Source organism: Rhincodon typus, chromosome 13 (genome assembly GCF_021869965.1).
Source record: "Rhincodon typus isolate 14 chromosome 13, sRhiTyp1.1, whole genome shotgun sequence".
Classification (NCBI taxonomy): Eukaryota; Metazoa; Chordata; class Chondrichthyes; order Orectolobiformes; family Rhincodontidae; genus Rhincodon; species Rhincodon typus.
The window spans coordinates 67964473-67979536 of record NC_063344.1 but is presented as its reverse complement, the minus strand read 5'-3'; the positions used below and the strand labels follow the sequence as shown (position 1 = coordinate 67979536).

General features: G+C 42.3%; 1 protein-coding gene across 3 annotated transcripts in view; it reads left to right on the top strand.

Annotated features, from left to right (window-relative positions):
• hdlbpa (high density lipoprotein binding protein a) overlaps positions 1-14356 on the top strand; it is a 99470-nt gene extending 85114 nt beyond the window's left edge. For all 3 annotated transcript variants that reach the window (XM_048604110.1, XM_048604108.1, XM_048604109.1), the window contains exons 26-28: positions 292-408; positions 9066-9194; positions 11129-14356. In XM_048604110.1, the coding sequence (XP_048460067.1) occupies positions 292-408; positions 9066-9194; positions 11129-11218 (336 nt within the window). In that variant the 3' untranslated portion in view covers positions 11219-14356. The remainder of the gene's footprint in view (positions 1-291; positions 409-9065; positions 9195-11128) is intronic.
• The last annotated feature ends 708 nt before the right edge of the window (positions 14357-15064 follow it).

Below are 15064 nucleotides of genomic sequence, written 5' to 3'. Positions count from 1 at the left end.
CTGTGAGGCAGCAGTGCTAACCACTGAGCCACCAGCCACCCCTTATGTCCAACTTTGTCAAAGGGCAGTTGACCTGAAACATTAACTGTTGGAATCTGTGAGGAGAGAGAAAAAGACCTGCTGAATATTTCCAGCATTTTCTGTTTTTATCTTGATTATTGTTTCTTTTGGATTTTTTTTTAACCTGAGTTGTGATGTACCTCGTTGGTATTTTACCCGGTATCCCCACAGGCATTTCTTAAATATAGGTAATTCACATAAATCCACTTTTTTTTTTCTGCTGTGCTGCAGGTTGACATTCGTTTCCCTCCATCTGGGGCAGAAGATCTTGACCGTGTCACTGTGACTGGTCTGCCTGACAATGTGGATGAGGCTATTGATCATCTCCTGAACCTGGAGGAGGAATACGTAAGTATTAATGAAGTGTCGCTGCTCAGCGAGTACATAACAGCACACCCCAGTTAGCAGCAGACCTCCTAATGACTTTGTTATGCCACTGGGTATCATTGAGGGAATTCTATGCACCTGCAGTGCTGATCTTGTTTCCTTGATGCCCTTGCCCCATTTGTGGAAATACCTTCAACTGTCTAAATCCCAAGTTCTAGAATTCCTTCCTAAACCTTTCCTTCTCTGTCTTCTATAAAGATGTTCTTTGAAATCTGCCTCATTGACGATGCTTTTGGTAATTTTGTTTATCTCCTTATGTGACTTGGTGTCAAATTTTTGACTGATAAAATTCCTGTGCAACATCTTTAAAATGTTTTACAACATTAAGGGCATTGTATAACTGCAAACCTTGATTGCTAAACGTACAGCCTGGAACTGCATGATCCCATTGAGCTTGACCTCAGTTCTGTAGGCAATGTGCTGTACAATTCAAATGTAAAGCCTCAGTCCAATATTGATCAGTGCAGTGGGGAGTCCCAGAATCAGCTGGATTAAACAGACAATTCCCCATATTTGCTTGTAAAGCCCCCTTCTAAAAATAAGGTAAATCAATGTTACAAGCTGTAAATGAATGGAAAGACTTAGTGTATCGTACTTCTCATGGCTACCACCTCAAAATGCTTTACAGCCGGTGACATCGTTTTTAAAGTGTAGTCACTGATTATAATGTAGGAAGGGGACAACAAGTGTGAAACTTGAGCAGGAAATTATTTTTATCGCCAATAAAAATTGGCTGTCCCAGTTGAACTGCAAACTATATAATGTATGTGATTTCTCGCTTTTGTGATTGTTCTGGTACCTTTTTATTAAATTGCAGATTGCTCAGTCTTTGCCTGCATTGCAAGATGGGATGGATTAAAAGGGTAGAGAAATCTTATTGCAGCTGTATAGGACATTGGTGAGAATGCACCTAGGATACACTTCTCAACATTGAAATTCAGCTGCCATCTATCTGATCCCTCACTAACTCATCTGTTCTTTTGTCTACATTGTCCTCTTTACAGTTTACAAGTTTAGTATCGTCCACAAACTTTTGAAATTGTCTCCAGCGCACTTAGATCCAGATCCTTAATCTGTCTCAGAAAAGGCAAGAGTTCCAATACCATACCCAGGCACTCCACCGCAAACCTTCCTCCAGCCTGAAAAGTATCCATTACCCATTGCTCTGTTTTCTATCAATTAACCAATTTTGTAACCATGTTGTTACATTCCCTTTTTTCTTCCATGAGTGCAACTTTTCTTACAAGTCTGTCATGTGGTACTGTGTTGAATGCCTTCTTGCAGTCCATGTATACCACGTCAACAATGTTATCATCATTGACTATTTTTTTGTCCATGTACCAAAAGAAAATTCTAGCCAATAACTTAAACATGATTTTCTCCCCTCAAAATCCATGCAGGTTCTTCATAATCAACGCACTCTTTTTCTACGTGACTACTAATTCTATTCTGAGTAATTTGTTTCCAGAAGCTTCTGCATTGCCAAAGTTAAACTGAGTGGTCTGTAATTGCTGGGCTTTTCCTTGCATCCCTGTTGGAACAGGGATGATGTTTGTAATTCTCAGGTTGTTTTTCCTGACACCTCCCCTAAGCCTAGGGAAGACTAAATGGTTGTGGCCAGTACCTTTCAGTATTGTTGGATGTTTCTCATCCATTCCTGGTGTCTTGTCAATCTTGAGTACCAGTAGTTTATCAAACACTTGTTCCTTGTCAGTTTTGAGCTCTTCTGATGACAGAGCTTCCTCCTGTGTCAGCTTGGCTTGGGTGACGAATTTGTTGAATACTTCAGCCATGCGCTGTGCCAACATGTATAAATCTACTTTTTTATGGTCCCCAATTACCCCTACTTGTCTTCTTAGTCTTGCTATTTATGCCTATAGATGGCTTTTGGATTCCTGTTCGAGGTTTTTTTTCCCTCACTATTCCTCTTCGCTTCTCCTATATGTTTTGTCACTTTCTTTTTGAACCTCTTCATTCTCAATTGTACTTTCTACCTGATCCCAGTCAGGAGCAACACTTTTTTTTTTTTTTCCCCTTTATCTTACTTTCTGTCTGCTTTGACATCCAGAAACATGCAGATTTGTTTTCCCTACATTTCTCTCTGAAAGGAATGTGCCTTTGCTGTATCCTCTTTGAAGGTAACCCTTTGCTCAGTTACAGTTTTTGCAGGTGAACTTCCATTCGAGTCTACCCTGCCCAGCTGCATTCCTGCCCTATTGAAATTGGCTCTCTGTCAGTTGATTTTTATCTTACTGTGGATTGACCATCATTCTTCACCACCCTGAACATTATGATACAATGATCACTGTCTCCTAAATGTTCCCCCACTGATATTTGATCCACTTGGTCCTGTCTCATTTCAAAGAACCAGGTCAAACAGTGCATCTTTTCTTCTTGGATTGGACACAGAAACATGGAAGATAGGAGCAAGAGGAGACCATTCAGTCCTTTGAGCCTGCTCCACCATTCTTCATGATCATGGCTGATCATCCAACTCAGTAGCCTAATCCTGCTTTCTCCCCCATAACCTTTGATCCCATTTGTCCCACGTGCTATATCTAGTCACCTCTTGAATACATTAAATGTTTTGGCATCAACTCCTTCCTGTGGTAGTGAATTGCACAGGCTCACCACTCTCTTTTTGGGTGAAGAAATGTCTCTTCATCTCTGTCTTAATGGGTCTACCCCAAATCCTCATACTGTGACCACTGGTTCTGGACACACCCACCATCAGGAACTTCCTCCCTGCATCTGCCCTGTTAGAATTTTATAAGTCTCTACGAGAATCCCCCTCTTCACCCCCAACCCTCCCATTTTGTCTAAACTCTAGCAAAAACAATCCCAACCTAGTAGATGTCTCCTTGTACATCAGACCCACCGTCCCCGGAATCAGCCTGTTAAACCTTCGCTGCGGTCCTTCGAGAGCAAGAGCATCCTTCCTCGGAAAAGGAGACCAAAACGGCACACAGTATTCTAGATGTGGTCTCACCGAGGTCATGACCAGGTGCAACAACACATTCCTTATCCTGTACTCAACCTCTCTCAATGAAGGCCAACATACCATTTGCTGCCTTTACTGCCTGCTGCACCTGCATGCTTACTTTCAGTGACTGGTGTACGAGGGTACCCAGGTCTCACTGCACACTCTTCCTCTCTCTTCTTCTCCACACCCGCCAACCCCCCCATCCCCTAATTTACAGCCATTTGGTAGTAATCTGCCACCTTGTTTTTGCTTCTGAAGTGAATAACCTCACATTTATCCCAATTATACTGCATCTGCCATTGATTTGTCTACTCACCCAACCTGTCGAGATCATGCTGAAGAACCTCTGCATCCTCATCACAGTTCGCCCTCCCACACAACTTGGTATCATCTGCAAACTTGGAGAGGGTTACATTTTGTTCCCTCATCCAAATTATTAATATATATTGTGAATAGCTGGGGTCCCAGCGCCGATCCCTGTGGCACCCCACTAGTTACTGCCTGCCGATTTGAAAAGGACCCATTAATTCCTACTCTTTGTTTCCTCTCTGCCAACCAGTTTCCTATCCATCTTGATTCACTTCCCCCAATCCCATGCGCTTTAGTCTTACACAGTAATCTCTTATATGGGACTTTGTCAAACCTGTTCTGAAAGTCAAATAAATATACAACATCGACTGGCTCCCCATTGTCAACTCTACCAGTGTCATCTTCATAGAATTCCAACAGATTTCTCAAGCATAATTTCCCCTTCAGAAATCCATGCTGACACTTTCTGATCCTGCCACTGCTTTCTAAATGCTCTGCTATAAAATCCTTGACAATGGATTCAAGAATTTTCCCCACTACTGCTGTTAGGTTCCCCTGTCTATAATTTCCTTTTTTTTTCTCTCTATGTCCCTTTTTGAATATTGGAGTGACATTAGCCGCCATCCAATCTGCACAGACTGTTCCAGAGTCTATAGAATCCTGGAAGATGACCACCAATGCATCCACTATTTCTAGAGCTACTTCCTTCAGTACTGTGGGATGCAGATTATCAGGCCCTGGAGATTTTTTTGCCCTTCAATCTCAACAATTTTCCCACCACTATTTTTCTACATTATTGATCTCCCTCAGTTCTTCCCTCTCTCTCTAAATCTTGCATCCTCCAACAATTCTGGTATCTGATTTGTGTCCTCTTTTGTGAAGACAGAATCAAAGTATGTATTCAGTTCCTCAGCCATTTCTTTGTCCCCTATTATACATTCTCCCACTTCTGTCTGTAGGGGACCTACATTTGTCTTTACCAATCTCTTTCTCTTCATGTACCGATAGAAACTCTTTAACATCAATCTTTATGTTCCCTATAAGCTTACTTTCATACTGTTTTCCCCTTCTTAATCAATCCCTTTGTCCTTCTTTGCTGAATTCTAAACTGCTCCCAATCCTCAGATTTAGTTTTTCTTGGCCAATCTGTATGCTGCTTTCTTAGATCGGATACTATTTCTTATTTCATTTTGTAAGCCATGGATTGACCCTTTTACCCATTTCGCTGTGACAGACAGGAATAAACAGTTGTTGCAGTTCCCCCATGTGTTCCTTGAATGTTTGCCATTGCCTATCCACTCTCATTCCTTTTTTGAAATAACTCTCCCCAATCTATCAAGGCTAACACACGCCTCATCTCCTCGTAGCTTCCTTTTTTATTAAGGTTCAGCACCCTAGTCTCCGAATCAACAACCTCCACCTTCATAAAAAAAAATTTTTTTAATCCTGTTATGGTCGCTGTTACCAAAGGGGTCTTGCACAGCTAGATTGGCAATGATTTCGTTCTCATCACACACACACAGTCTAGGATAGCCTGCTCTCTAGTTGGTTCCTCCACATATTGGTCAAGAAAAGCATTCCGTATACACTCCAGGAGTTCCTCCTTTCATAGAATAGAATCCCTACAGTGTGGAAACAGGCCCTACGGCCCAACAAACCCACAGCAACCCTCAGAGTATCCCACCCAGACTCATCCCCCTATAACCCACCTAATCCCTGAACACTATGGGCAATTTAACATGGCTAATTAACCTGACGGCACATTTTTAAACCGGAGGAAACCCGTGCAGGCACAGGGAGAATGTGTAGACTCCACATAGATAGTTGCCCGAGGGCGGAATCGAACCCTTTACGGCATTGGGCAAATCAAATTAGCCACAATGTATGTGCAGATTAAAATCACCCATGATCACTGATATTCCTTTATCACGTGCATCTCTAATTTCCTGTCATTCCCAACATCACTGCAGTTTGGGGGTCTATATATGACCCCCACTAATGTTTTTAAATGTCCCTTGGTATTTCTCGACTCTACCCATACAGACTCCACATTGTCAGAGCTAATATCCTTACTCGCTATTGTTTAATTTCCTCTTTAACCAGCAGTGCCACTCCACCACCTTTTTAATTTTTTGCCTGTCCTTCCTAAATACCGAATACCCTGGGACATTCACTTCCCATCCCTGGTCACCTGCAGTCATGTCTCTGTAATCACAATTATATCGTACCTGTTTACATCTGTCTGCATGATTTAGTTCATCCACTTCATTGCAGATGCTCCGCTCATTATGGCACAATGCCTTTTAAGCTTGACCTTTTTTTTAAGTGTTTGTGTGTTCATTTTTCTTAATAGCCCTGTTTGAATCTTGTCCTTGGTCTCTCAGCCTACCACCTTTCTTACTGCCTTTTCTAGTTTTTGCTTTGTTGTTCTTCTTGCTGCCTCCTTCTCTGACTCTTTTACATAGGTTCTCAGCCTCCTGGCATATAAGTGTTTAAACCCTTCCCAACTAGTCTAGCAAACACTTCCCCCAGGATATCAGTCCCGGTCTTGCCCAGGTGTAACCGATCCCAATACCCCAGGAATCTGAAACCCTCCCCCGCACCATCTTTTCAGCCACGTATTCATCTGGTATATCCTGTCATTTCTACTCTAACACATGCAACCTGTAGTAATCCTGAGATCACTACCTTTTTGAAGTCCGATTTCTTAACTTTATTCATAGCTCCCTGTATCCTGCCTTTAGGACCTCATCCCTTTACCTATGTCATTTGTGCTGATGTGCACCACAACCTCTGGCTGTTCACCCTCCCCCTTCAGAATGTCTTGTACCCACTCTGAGACATCCTTGACCCCAGCACCAGTGAGGCAATGTACTATCCTAGAGTCTTGTTTGCAGCCACAGAAACTTTTTTTTATTTAAAAAAATATACTTTATTCGTAGAAAATACAAAAAATAAACACATTTTCACCTACCCGGTCATGCTAGCCACCCCGGGTTACCCTGGGGGTACATACACCAACTAAAGGGAAAAAAACAAAGGAAAAAGAAAAACTCCAGCGGTCATCTCTACCTGTAGTCATAGTTGGCCCCCTGACTAGTTGGAGAAGGCGCCAGCTGGGCCCAGTTTCTGAACGGGGCCCTGTTACGGTACAGCTGAGGGGTCTTGCACGGTGGTCTTGCCCCACCGCGCCTTGGCGGCGGCTGCCCCAAACTTTAGTGCGTCCCTCAACACGTGGTCCTGAACCTTGGAGTGCGCCAGTCTGCAACACTCGGTCGGAGTTAGTTCTTTCAACTGGAAGACCAGCAAGTTGCGGGCAGACCAAAGAGCATCTTTCAGCGCATTGATGGTCCTCCAGGCGCAGTTGATGTTGGTCTTGGTGTGCGTCCCGGAAAACAGCCCATAGAGCATGGAGTCCCAAATGCCTGTCTAATACCCTTACAGTTGAGTCCCCTATGACTGTTGCCCTTAATTGTCCCTTGACAACACTTCCTCCTCAGACCACTGTTTGGTAGTGTTGACTGCGCCAATGCAAATTGTCGCCCCAACCACCAATCAGCATTTTCTGAAGAAGGGTCTAGGCCCGAAACATCAGCTGGCCTGCTGTGTTCATCCAGCTCTACACCTTGTTATCTCAGCATTGTCTCTGCCCTCTGCTGGCCGCTTGTCTTCACTCAAACTCGGAGGATGTCTTGCTGAGGTCCTCTTTCTGCTGGTGGTGACTGCGCTGATGCAAATCTTCATCCCAACCCCCAATCAGTGTCATCACTGCCCTCTGCTGGACTAGACATGTACTGCTATAAGAAATTCTGTTGAACACGATCTAGGAAGACTGGCCCCTTGCTGCCCCTTACACTACCAGTATCCCAGTCAATATTTGGGTAATTAAAATTTTCGCCCAAATTAACTATTCTGTAATGCAGGCATCCCTCTGTAATGTTGCTGTAGATTTGTTCCTGTACATCCATCCAACTAGTAGGCGGGCTATAGATAGCACAAACTGCCAAATTACACAGTTTCTCTTTCTTTTAGAGAATTGATCCAATCCTTGAACCTTCTGAGACATCCTGTTTCTTCAGTGCTACAAGGATCTCATTATCCAATACTACCACTTCTTCCTTTTCCATCTTTTCTAAACACCTTGTGCTCAGGAATATTTTACACTCACTCTCTAGCCTTTTCTTGAACAAAGTTTCTATTACAACAAAATCATATTTCCACGTGGCAATCTGTATCTGTAACTCTCCAGTCATATTTTTAATATACTGTGCATTACGTTTACACAGTCACCCTGATTTACACTTAATCAGATTTTCCCCTTACCCTGGCTCCTCCTATGTACTTGCTATTCTCCATGCTATATTTCATGTTAGTTTAAAGCCCTTCCAACAGCAAAATGCCCCGTAAAGAACTGAGTCCTAACTCTACTCAGGTGCCACCTGTCTGGCTTGTTCAAGTGTCATTTTCACCAGGGCAAGTCCCAGTGTCTTAGGAATCTAAAGCTCTCCCTTCTACATTATCTCTCCAGCCGCACCTGCATCTGTCTTGTCCTCCATTATTCTGGTACTTGCTTGCATGTCACACTCAAAGTATCTAAGATCACTATGTTTAAGGACCTGGTTTGTTTGTTTGTTTATTTTAAACCTAGCTCCCTAAATTCTCATTTCAAGACCACATCTCCTTTTTCTACCTAAATGATTGGCACTTACATGGATCGTGACCTCTTGCTGTTCATCCTTCCCCCACAGGAATGTCCAGAAGAAAAATGTACCTCCTTCCCCCCACCCTTCACCAAAGTACCCACTCAACATACTTCCTACTTTAGGCTTTCTTTTGCCCTCCACCAAATTCCCAGTTGTACCCTCTTGACTGCTGTCACTTGGGCGAAGTCTCCCTCTCGTTGACTGTCATAGAATCCCTACAGTGTGGAAGGAGGGCATTCACCCCATTGAGTAAACTCTGACCCTCTGAACATCCTGTCCAGACCCGCTGCTGTGAGGCAGCAGTGCTAACCACTGAGCCACCATGCCACCCTATGCACTCTTATTGATGCCAAGATGGAGATGAGAAATTTCTTGAGGGTCATTAGTCTTTGGAGTATCTTCTCCAGAGAATAGTGGGGCCAGCTCATTGAATATGTTCAAGGCTGACTTAGGCACATTTCTGACTTGACAAGGGTGTTCACGGTTATGGGGCCCAGCATGAAAGTAGAGTTGAGGCCACAATCAGGCAAACAGCGATTTTATTGAATTGTAAAGCAAGCTTGATGGGCTAAATAATGTAGTCTGTATCCTAAGTCTTGATACATCTCTCTCCTTCCTTTTAGATGTCAGACGTTGTGGAAAATGAGGCCATGCAGGCGTACATGAAGCCAGCATCACGTGTGGATGAACCAAAAACCACCTCCAAGGGCTTTGTGGTGAGAGATGCTCCATGGACTAGCAGCACAGAAAAGGTAAGGAACCCTCATGCTTTGTCTTGTTTGACAGTGAGGACTGAACTTTTTTCAGCTTGCGTGGCAAGCTGTGTATAGTTTTTGGGTTACTTGACCTTCCATCCCTGTGTATGTTATAGTAAACTTGATCGCAAGGCAGCTCTTGTTTGAAGACTGAGGGTGAGGTGTAGTCCATCTCTAACAACCCAACAATGGGGGTTTGAGCGTGAGAAGGATGTGCTGAAATATAGACATTTTATTTTATAAAAATTGCAAGATTTTAACAATTTGAGATTTTAAGACTGAACGAGGAAATAATTTTGAGGCAACAAAATGGTTATTGGGTTACTATTCAGCCTAGTTCCTGCCAGTAGTGATATTTTGCATTATTTTCACTCTCCTGCATTGCTTTTAGTTCCCTCAGGGTTTATGATCATAGTTTCCACCTGGCCTCTTTTTGGGTTTTTTTTTTGGCAGGTATCTAGTATATTAACATATCAATCACCTGTAACATGACAATCCCAACTTCTGGTCTGCATACTGTCACTGGGAGCAGATGTGATCTGAGTGCAAGTTTGGGTGATCCTTGCCCAAAGAAACCACTTGTTTACTCTTGGCATGTATGTTCTGCACTGTGCAGTGCCCACTCAGTTACTCGGGTTAGTCTTTTAAATTGTTAGCTTCCATTTTGAACTTGACCATGTTTAAGACTGCTGAATTTTCAGTTATTGAGTAGAAAAGTTTGAAGATGAAGAGATGATGGCCTGCCCAATTCAGAAAATCAGTATCTCCCAATTTGGATATGGATCAGTGTTGATTTTTAAAATATCAACCAGTGTGAGATGAAAAGTGTACAAGGGAGTCCCTGACTTGTGAATGTCTGACTTAACGAATGCTCATACTTACTAATGCAATCCCATACATGGATGTAATTTTAAAGACCCAACATGTAAGCATATCCTGTACTTGTGAATGGCTGCTTTCCATTGTGTCCTCATTTGCAAACGAATCGATTTTGTGAATGGACACCAGAACAGAACAGAACAGAACAGAACCATTCTCAATCCGGGGACTACCCTGTATCATGTTGGGATTTTAGAACATAGGTGTGAAGGTGCTTTTTTTTTCTAAAAAGTGAGTCCATTTAAAACGGTGATACAAATACATCACTTACAAGAAAGCACATGATTGCAGTTGAGTGCCTAGGAAAGCTCCTATAGTGTTAATGAGTGAACAGTTTATACTGTTGAGTTTCCGTCAGGCAGAATAAGCATATTAAGGCGGCTGCTTTAGAATTGACTTCAGAACCAAAAATTAAGCTTTAGTTCAGAAGGTAAAATAGTTTCTCTGTTTCTTGTCATTTTAAATGAATCAAGTTCAGTTCAGGGGAGCCAGTTACATCAGCAGAAATGGTTTCCAATCTGTGGAGCTTCCAAGCCAGGAGATCTTGGATATAAATCCTCCAAGTTGTTAGAACTAAAAGTTTTAGGCCATCCGAATTGAGAGGTTCATGCCAGCAGTCTCAAAAGCAAAATCTATTTTTCAAAAAATAGTTCCAGTAGTCCAGAGCTAAGAGATTGGAAAAATGCGAAATAGGTTGTATCCTTTTTTTGGACATTTTGTGTTAACATCTTTTTAACTCGTCCAACTAGTTTTGTTTTTTTCTTTTGGGTCATAAACATGTGCTGTGTTGTTGAGGGACATCTTGGGTCTCATGGATATTTCAGTGACTAATCACCAAAGTAACCAACTTAGGCGGGGGAAGAGAAGGTTTAAAATGCAATCTATCAAGCCAGGTTTTGTCCTGGGATCTGATTGTCCAATGTTATCATTGGCTGGGGTCATAACATCTGTTTATAATTTACATGCATTTGGTGATTTGATTTGCTTCGGGAAAATTCCATGTAATTTTTGTTTGAATTGCTAAGTAACTTGGAATTCTTTATCTCCTCCAGGCTCCAGATATGAGTAGCTCTGAAGACTTCCCGAGTTTTGGTGCTCCAGTTGCTCCAAAGACTTCGCCGTGGGGACCGAAAAGATTCTGAGCTGGAATAAACTCTATTTTCCAACCCCGCACCCCCTCTCCCAACCCTCGTATTGCTGGGTTGCCACAATGTGCTTCCTATTTGATTCCAGTTCAGCAGCCTAGCAAGTAATTAGCCTATTAAAAATTACTTCCTGTGTCACAGTCGTTTCCAAAAACACAACTGCCGTGATTGAAGGCCATGCTCATGAGCCTCATCTATATCCACGCAGTTGCGTGCTCCTAAACCCCACGGCATTCCACACACTCTGGCAAACGCAACTGTTTGGAAACAGCTTGCCACTGATTCGATGCAATGGCCCAAATTAGTGTTTATCTAGATTACCCATGTGACTTGGTCCACAGTTTATTTCAGTCTCGTCAACATTTGCAGGAGTTTGAAGCAAAGACTGGGTGGGGTTGTTGTCTCCTGATTTCCCCCCTTGGAGTTGGCATCCTTTTGCCTCCCATTGCAGTTTTCCTGGTTAAAAGTGCAGTTGTTTTAACCCTTCAACTGCCACTTGCCATAGAGCTCTTAAGCCCATTTTAATACCTGCACTTCGAACTTGGCTGTGAATCCAGTCCTTAAATCACAGCTCGGCTGACCTCATTTAAATTAAAACCTGAATCAGGTGCTCCTCCCAAGCAGGTAGACCCTGTGCTATGCCATTTTCCCAGGTCACTCAATGCGCACAGTCTTGGTTGTTTTCACCCTGTCCTCATGGTTGGACCATTGTGCATATGATGATATTGCTTTGTGCAAAGGGGAGGCTGTGAGCAAACCCCTGAACACAGCATATAAATGAAACTCTATTTGCCGTAACAGGGCCAACAGCAAATGAGCACTGAGGGGATTTTGGAAAAAAAATGCAAAAACAAGCCAAATGGATTCTCTTAAACTGTCCCACAGCCAAAGACTGATTGCTTTGTGCAAAGACTCTTTGTGCAAACACAGCACAAAGCCAAGGCAATGACTAATGAACAGTCAGAAAGGGTGAAGCCTCGAACTTTCAACCTGCTCCTGTTGCAGAGATCCCTGAAGTGGTACATTTTATTCCCTACTTTCTCTTTCATAATGGAGATTTTCTTTGAACAAGAAAATCTCATTCTGTTGAGAAAGTCTGAGACTTGTTAAAATGACACACTTGTTTACCCTGGACTGACTTGGTGTTTCTGTATACAGAAAAGGCACTAAATTAACAGTTTTGTGCACACGTATGTATCTGTTATACATATCAGACATGCATGGTAAAGACTTTGGTCCTGTCTATATGTCAATTCCAAAGAGCTTGGAAAAAGCTAACTTACAGAATGCATGTTAATGTTAGAGTATGCAGCATACACCATCTACTTGTAGTTTGATGTAAACAGAATCTTGAAAGGAAAGAGATTCTTCCTCTTCCAAAATGGAATTTATTTTCTCATGCAGGTGAGGATTGCCCATGTTGAACAGTTAAGGGGGGATACTGAGGGAAAGAACCATACAGTTCCACCCCACCAACATTACACATTCTGGGTCAATACCCTCAGGCAGGTAAATCTTAATAGCCAGATTTTGGTTCCTAGTAAATCATGCACTTGGGTTAATCCACACATTAACCCTCTTACACAGCACAGCATACCCAAAGGTTTAGGGACGGTGTGGGTAAGGGGAGAGCAGACAGCATAACATGCGAATAGGAAGTGGTACTTTTTTTGGAAGCTTGGGTCTTGCTTAGCACCACTAATGTTACCCACTGTGATGGGTCTTTACTAAATTAGTTGCAGAGTGCTGGTGGACAGGGCTTATTGACCTTTCGGGATAGCTGGTTTGAAAAACAACTTGCTGAGATCTACAAGGAAAAATAAATCTTAACAAAAACACTAATCTATTGAAAATGCATTCATCTGTTTTGATTTTCACCCCATTTTCCCTATAGACTCACTTGACTGTGAAAGAGACTCTTGTGTCAGGACCCACAGTCCAGTGAGTTGAAGCCATTTCATTTTCAGAATTTTGTTTCCAAGCAATTTCCAAGTCTGTTGTCTGGGAAATGACCGGAAACCCAGTCACTTCGCTGTGAATCTTTTTTGATTCGTAATCTTGGCTTTCCTTCATAATCAGGTCCAGTTTTTTGTTTTAAATCTTGTTGAATACTGGAACTGGATAGATTTCTAATCAGTTGAGCATTGTCCAATTTAATTGAGTAGTTCTGTCATATGTAAAGCAGAAGAGAGAAAACATTCCCCACTGCGCCGCCGCCGCCGTGCCCCCCCCCCCCCCCACTTTACTGCACCCCTGCCAAAGGAAAATTGGTTTGATAAAGCCTTGCTCTAGTTGAAGCCAATATCAGGCTATTTCTACAATTCATCAGGAGATGTAGTGATAATTAAATCACTTCTGAATTATTAATTGATAGATTAGTGGCCCTTTCATGTAGGGACATACTGCCTCTCAGAAGCTGGCTATCTCTTCAATGTGGTAGTCTCTTGCTGGCACTTTAAAGCTGAGGTGGGACTACTTTGTGTACTTGCATGTGCTCATATGTGAGTTTGCACCTTGCAGATTTAAACGTAATTTGTAGATCTCAGTTTGATAATGCTTTGATTTAACTGGGGTAAAAATTTGGTCTTTCTTTTGAAACAACTTGCTAATCTTCTCAGGGCGTCAGTGTGCAATTTCCCTCTCTGCAGGCTATGAGAATGTTAGCTGAAAGCTGACTTGCCCCTAATGTAGGGAGTAAGGTAGCAATAATGTACCAAGACCACCAGGTGCAAATTTGGTACTAAGTTCTCTAGCAGAACACCACTCAGCCCATGTTGACAGCCTGCTGGCACACTTTTTAGGTTCAGCTTACTTTCAAAGTGGATGTCCATGCATTAGGTACCATGGCCTGTTTTGTCCTTTTGTTCAAACCATCAATGTTCCAATGCCATTTTTCTTGTCTGCTATTGATGCTGCCCTGTTGTTATGGTAATGAAGGATTTGAGAAATGGGCCTACTATTTTCACTGCTCACATCTGTTCAAGTCTTCCATGTTGATGCAATACAAAGAACAAGCAGTTTCCATGTAAGACCCATTGGCCTTAACTCTGAATGGAGATATGCAAATGTATAGGAGATATGGATGACACTGGAATTTTATAAATCCAAAATTAAAAAAAAAATGAATAACTAGTCTCTCTGGACTGTGCTTGTGTTTTTGTACAATCTATCTACTACAATCTGTGAAGTTTCATTCATTTTGTTTGTTGGTATGTTTTTGGCAGTTCATGTGGAAAGGATGAAGGATGTCCATTGCTGTAGACGTTGCTTTGGCAACTAAGCAGCAGATGGCGGCATGGTCAATGATGCATTTCATTTTTAAGTTCCCAAGTTGAATTGAGATTATGAAATCATTAAAGTAGTTTATAAAACAGGGGGAGGCCATTTGGCTTTTCATGGAGGTGCTGATTCTCTACAGCTGAGGTGGTCCCACTTCTATGCCTTTTCTTGTGACCCTGCAAACTATTTTTCTTTAGATAAAAGATTATCCAGTTTCCCTTTTTGAAAGCCATGGTTCAACTTGCTGGTGTCACTGACCAGCAGCACATTTCAGATCCTAGCTACTCTCCATTTAATTTTTTTTTCCCCTCATGTCAACTGTGGTTCTTCTGCCAGTCACCTTCATCAGTGTCCTCTGGTTCCTGACTCTTCTGTCAATGGGAACAGTATCTATCTTGATCAAAACCCTCATGATTTTGACCATCTATATTGAAGGAGAATAGTCTCCGCTTCCTCCAGTCTATCCATGCAACTGGAATCTCTCATTGCTGGAGTGGTTTTCATGAATATTTTGTGCACCCTTTTCAGTTAAGTTCACATTGCTGTTATGTGCTTTCCAGAACA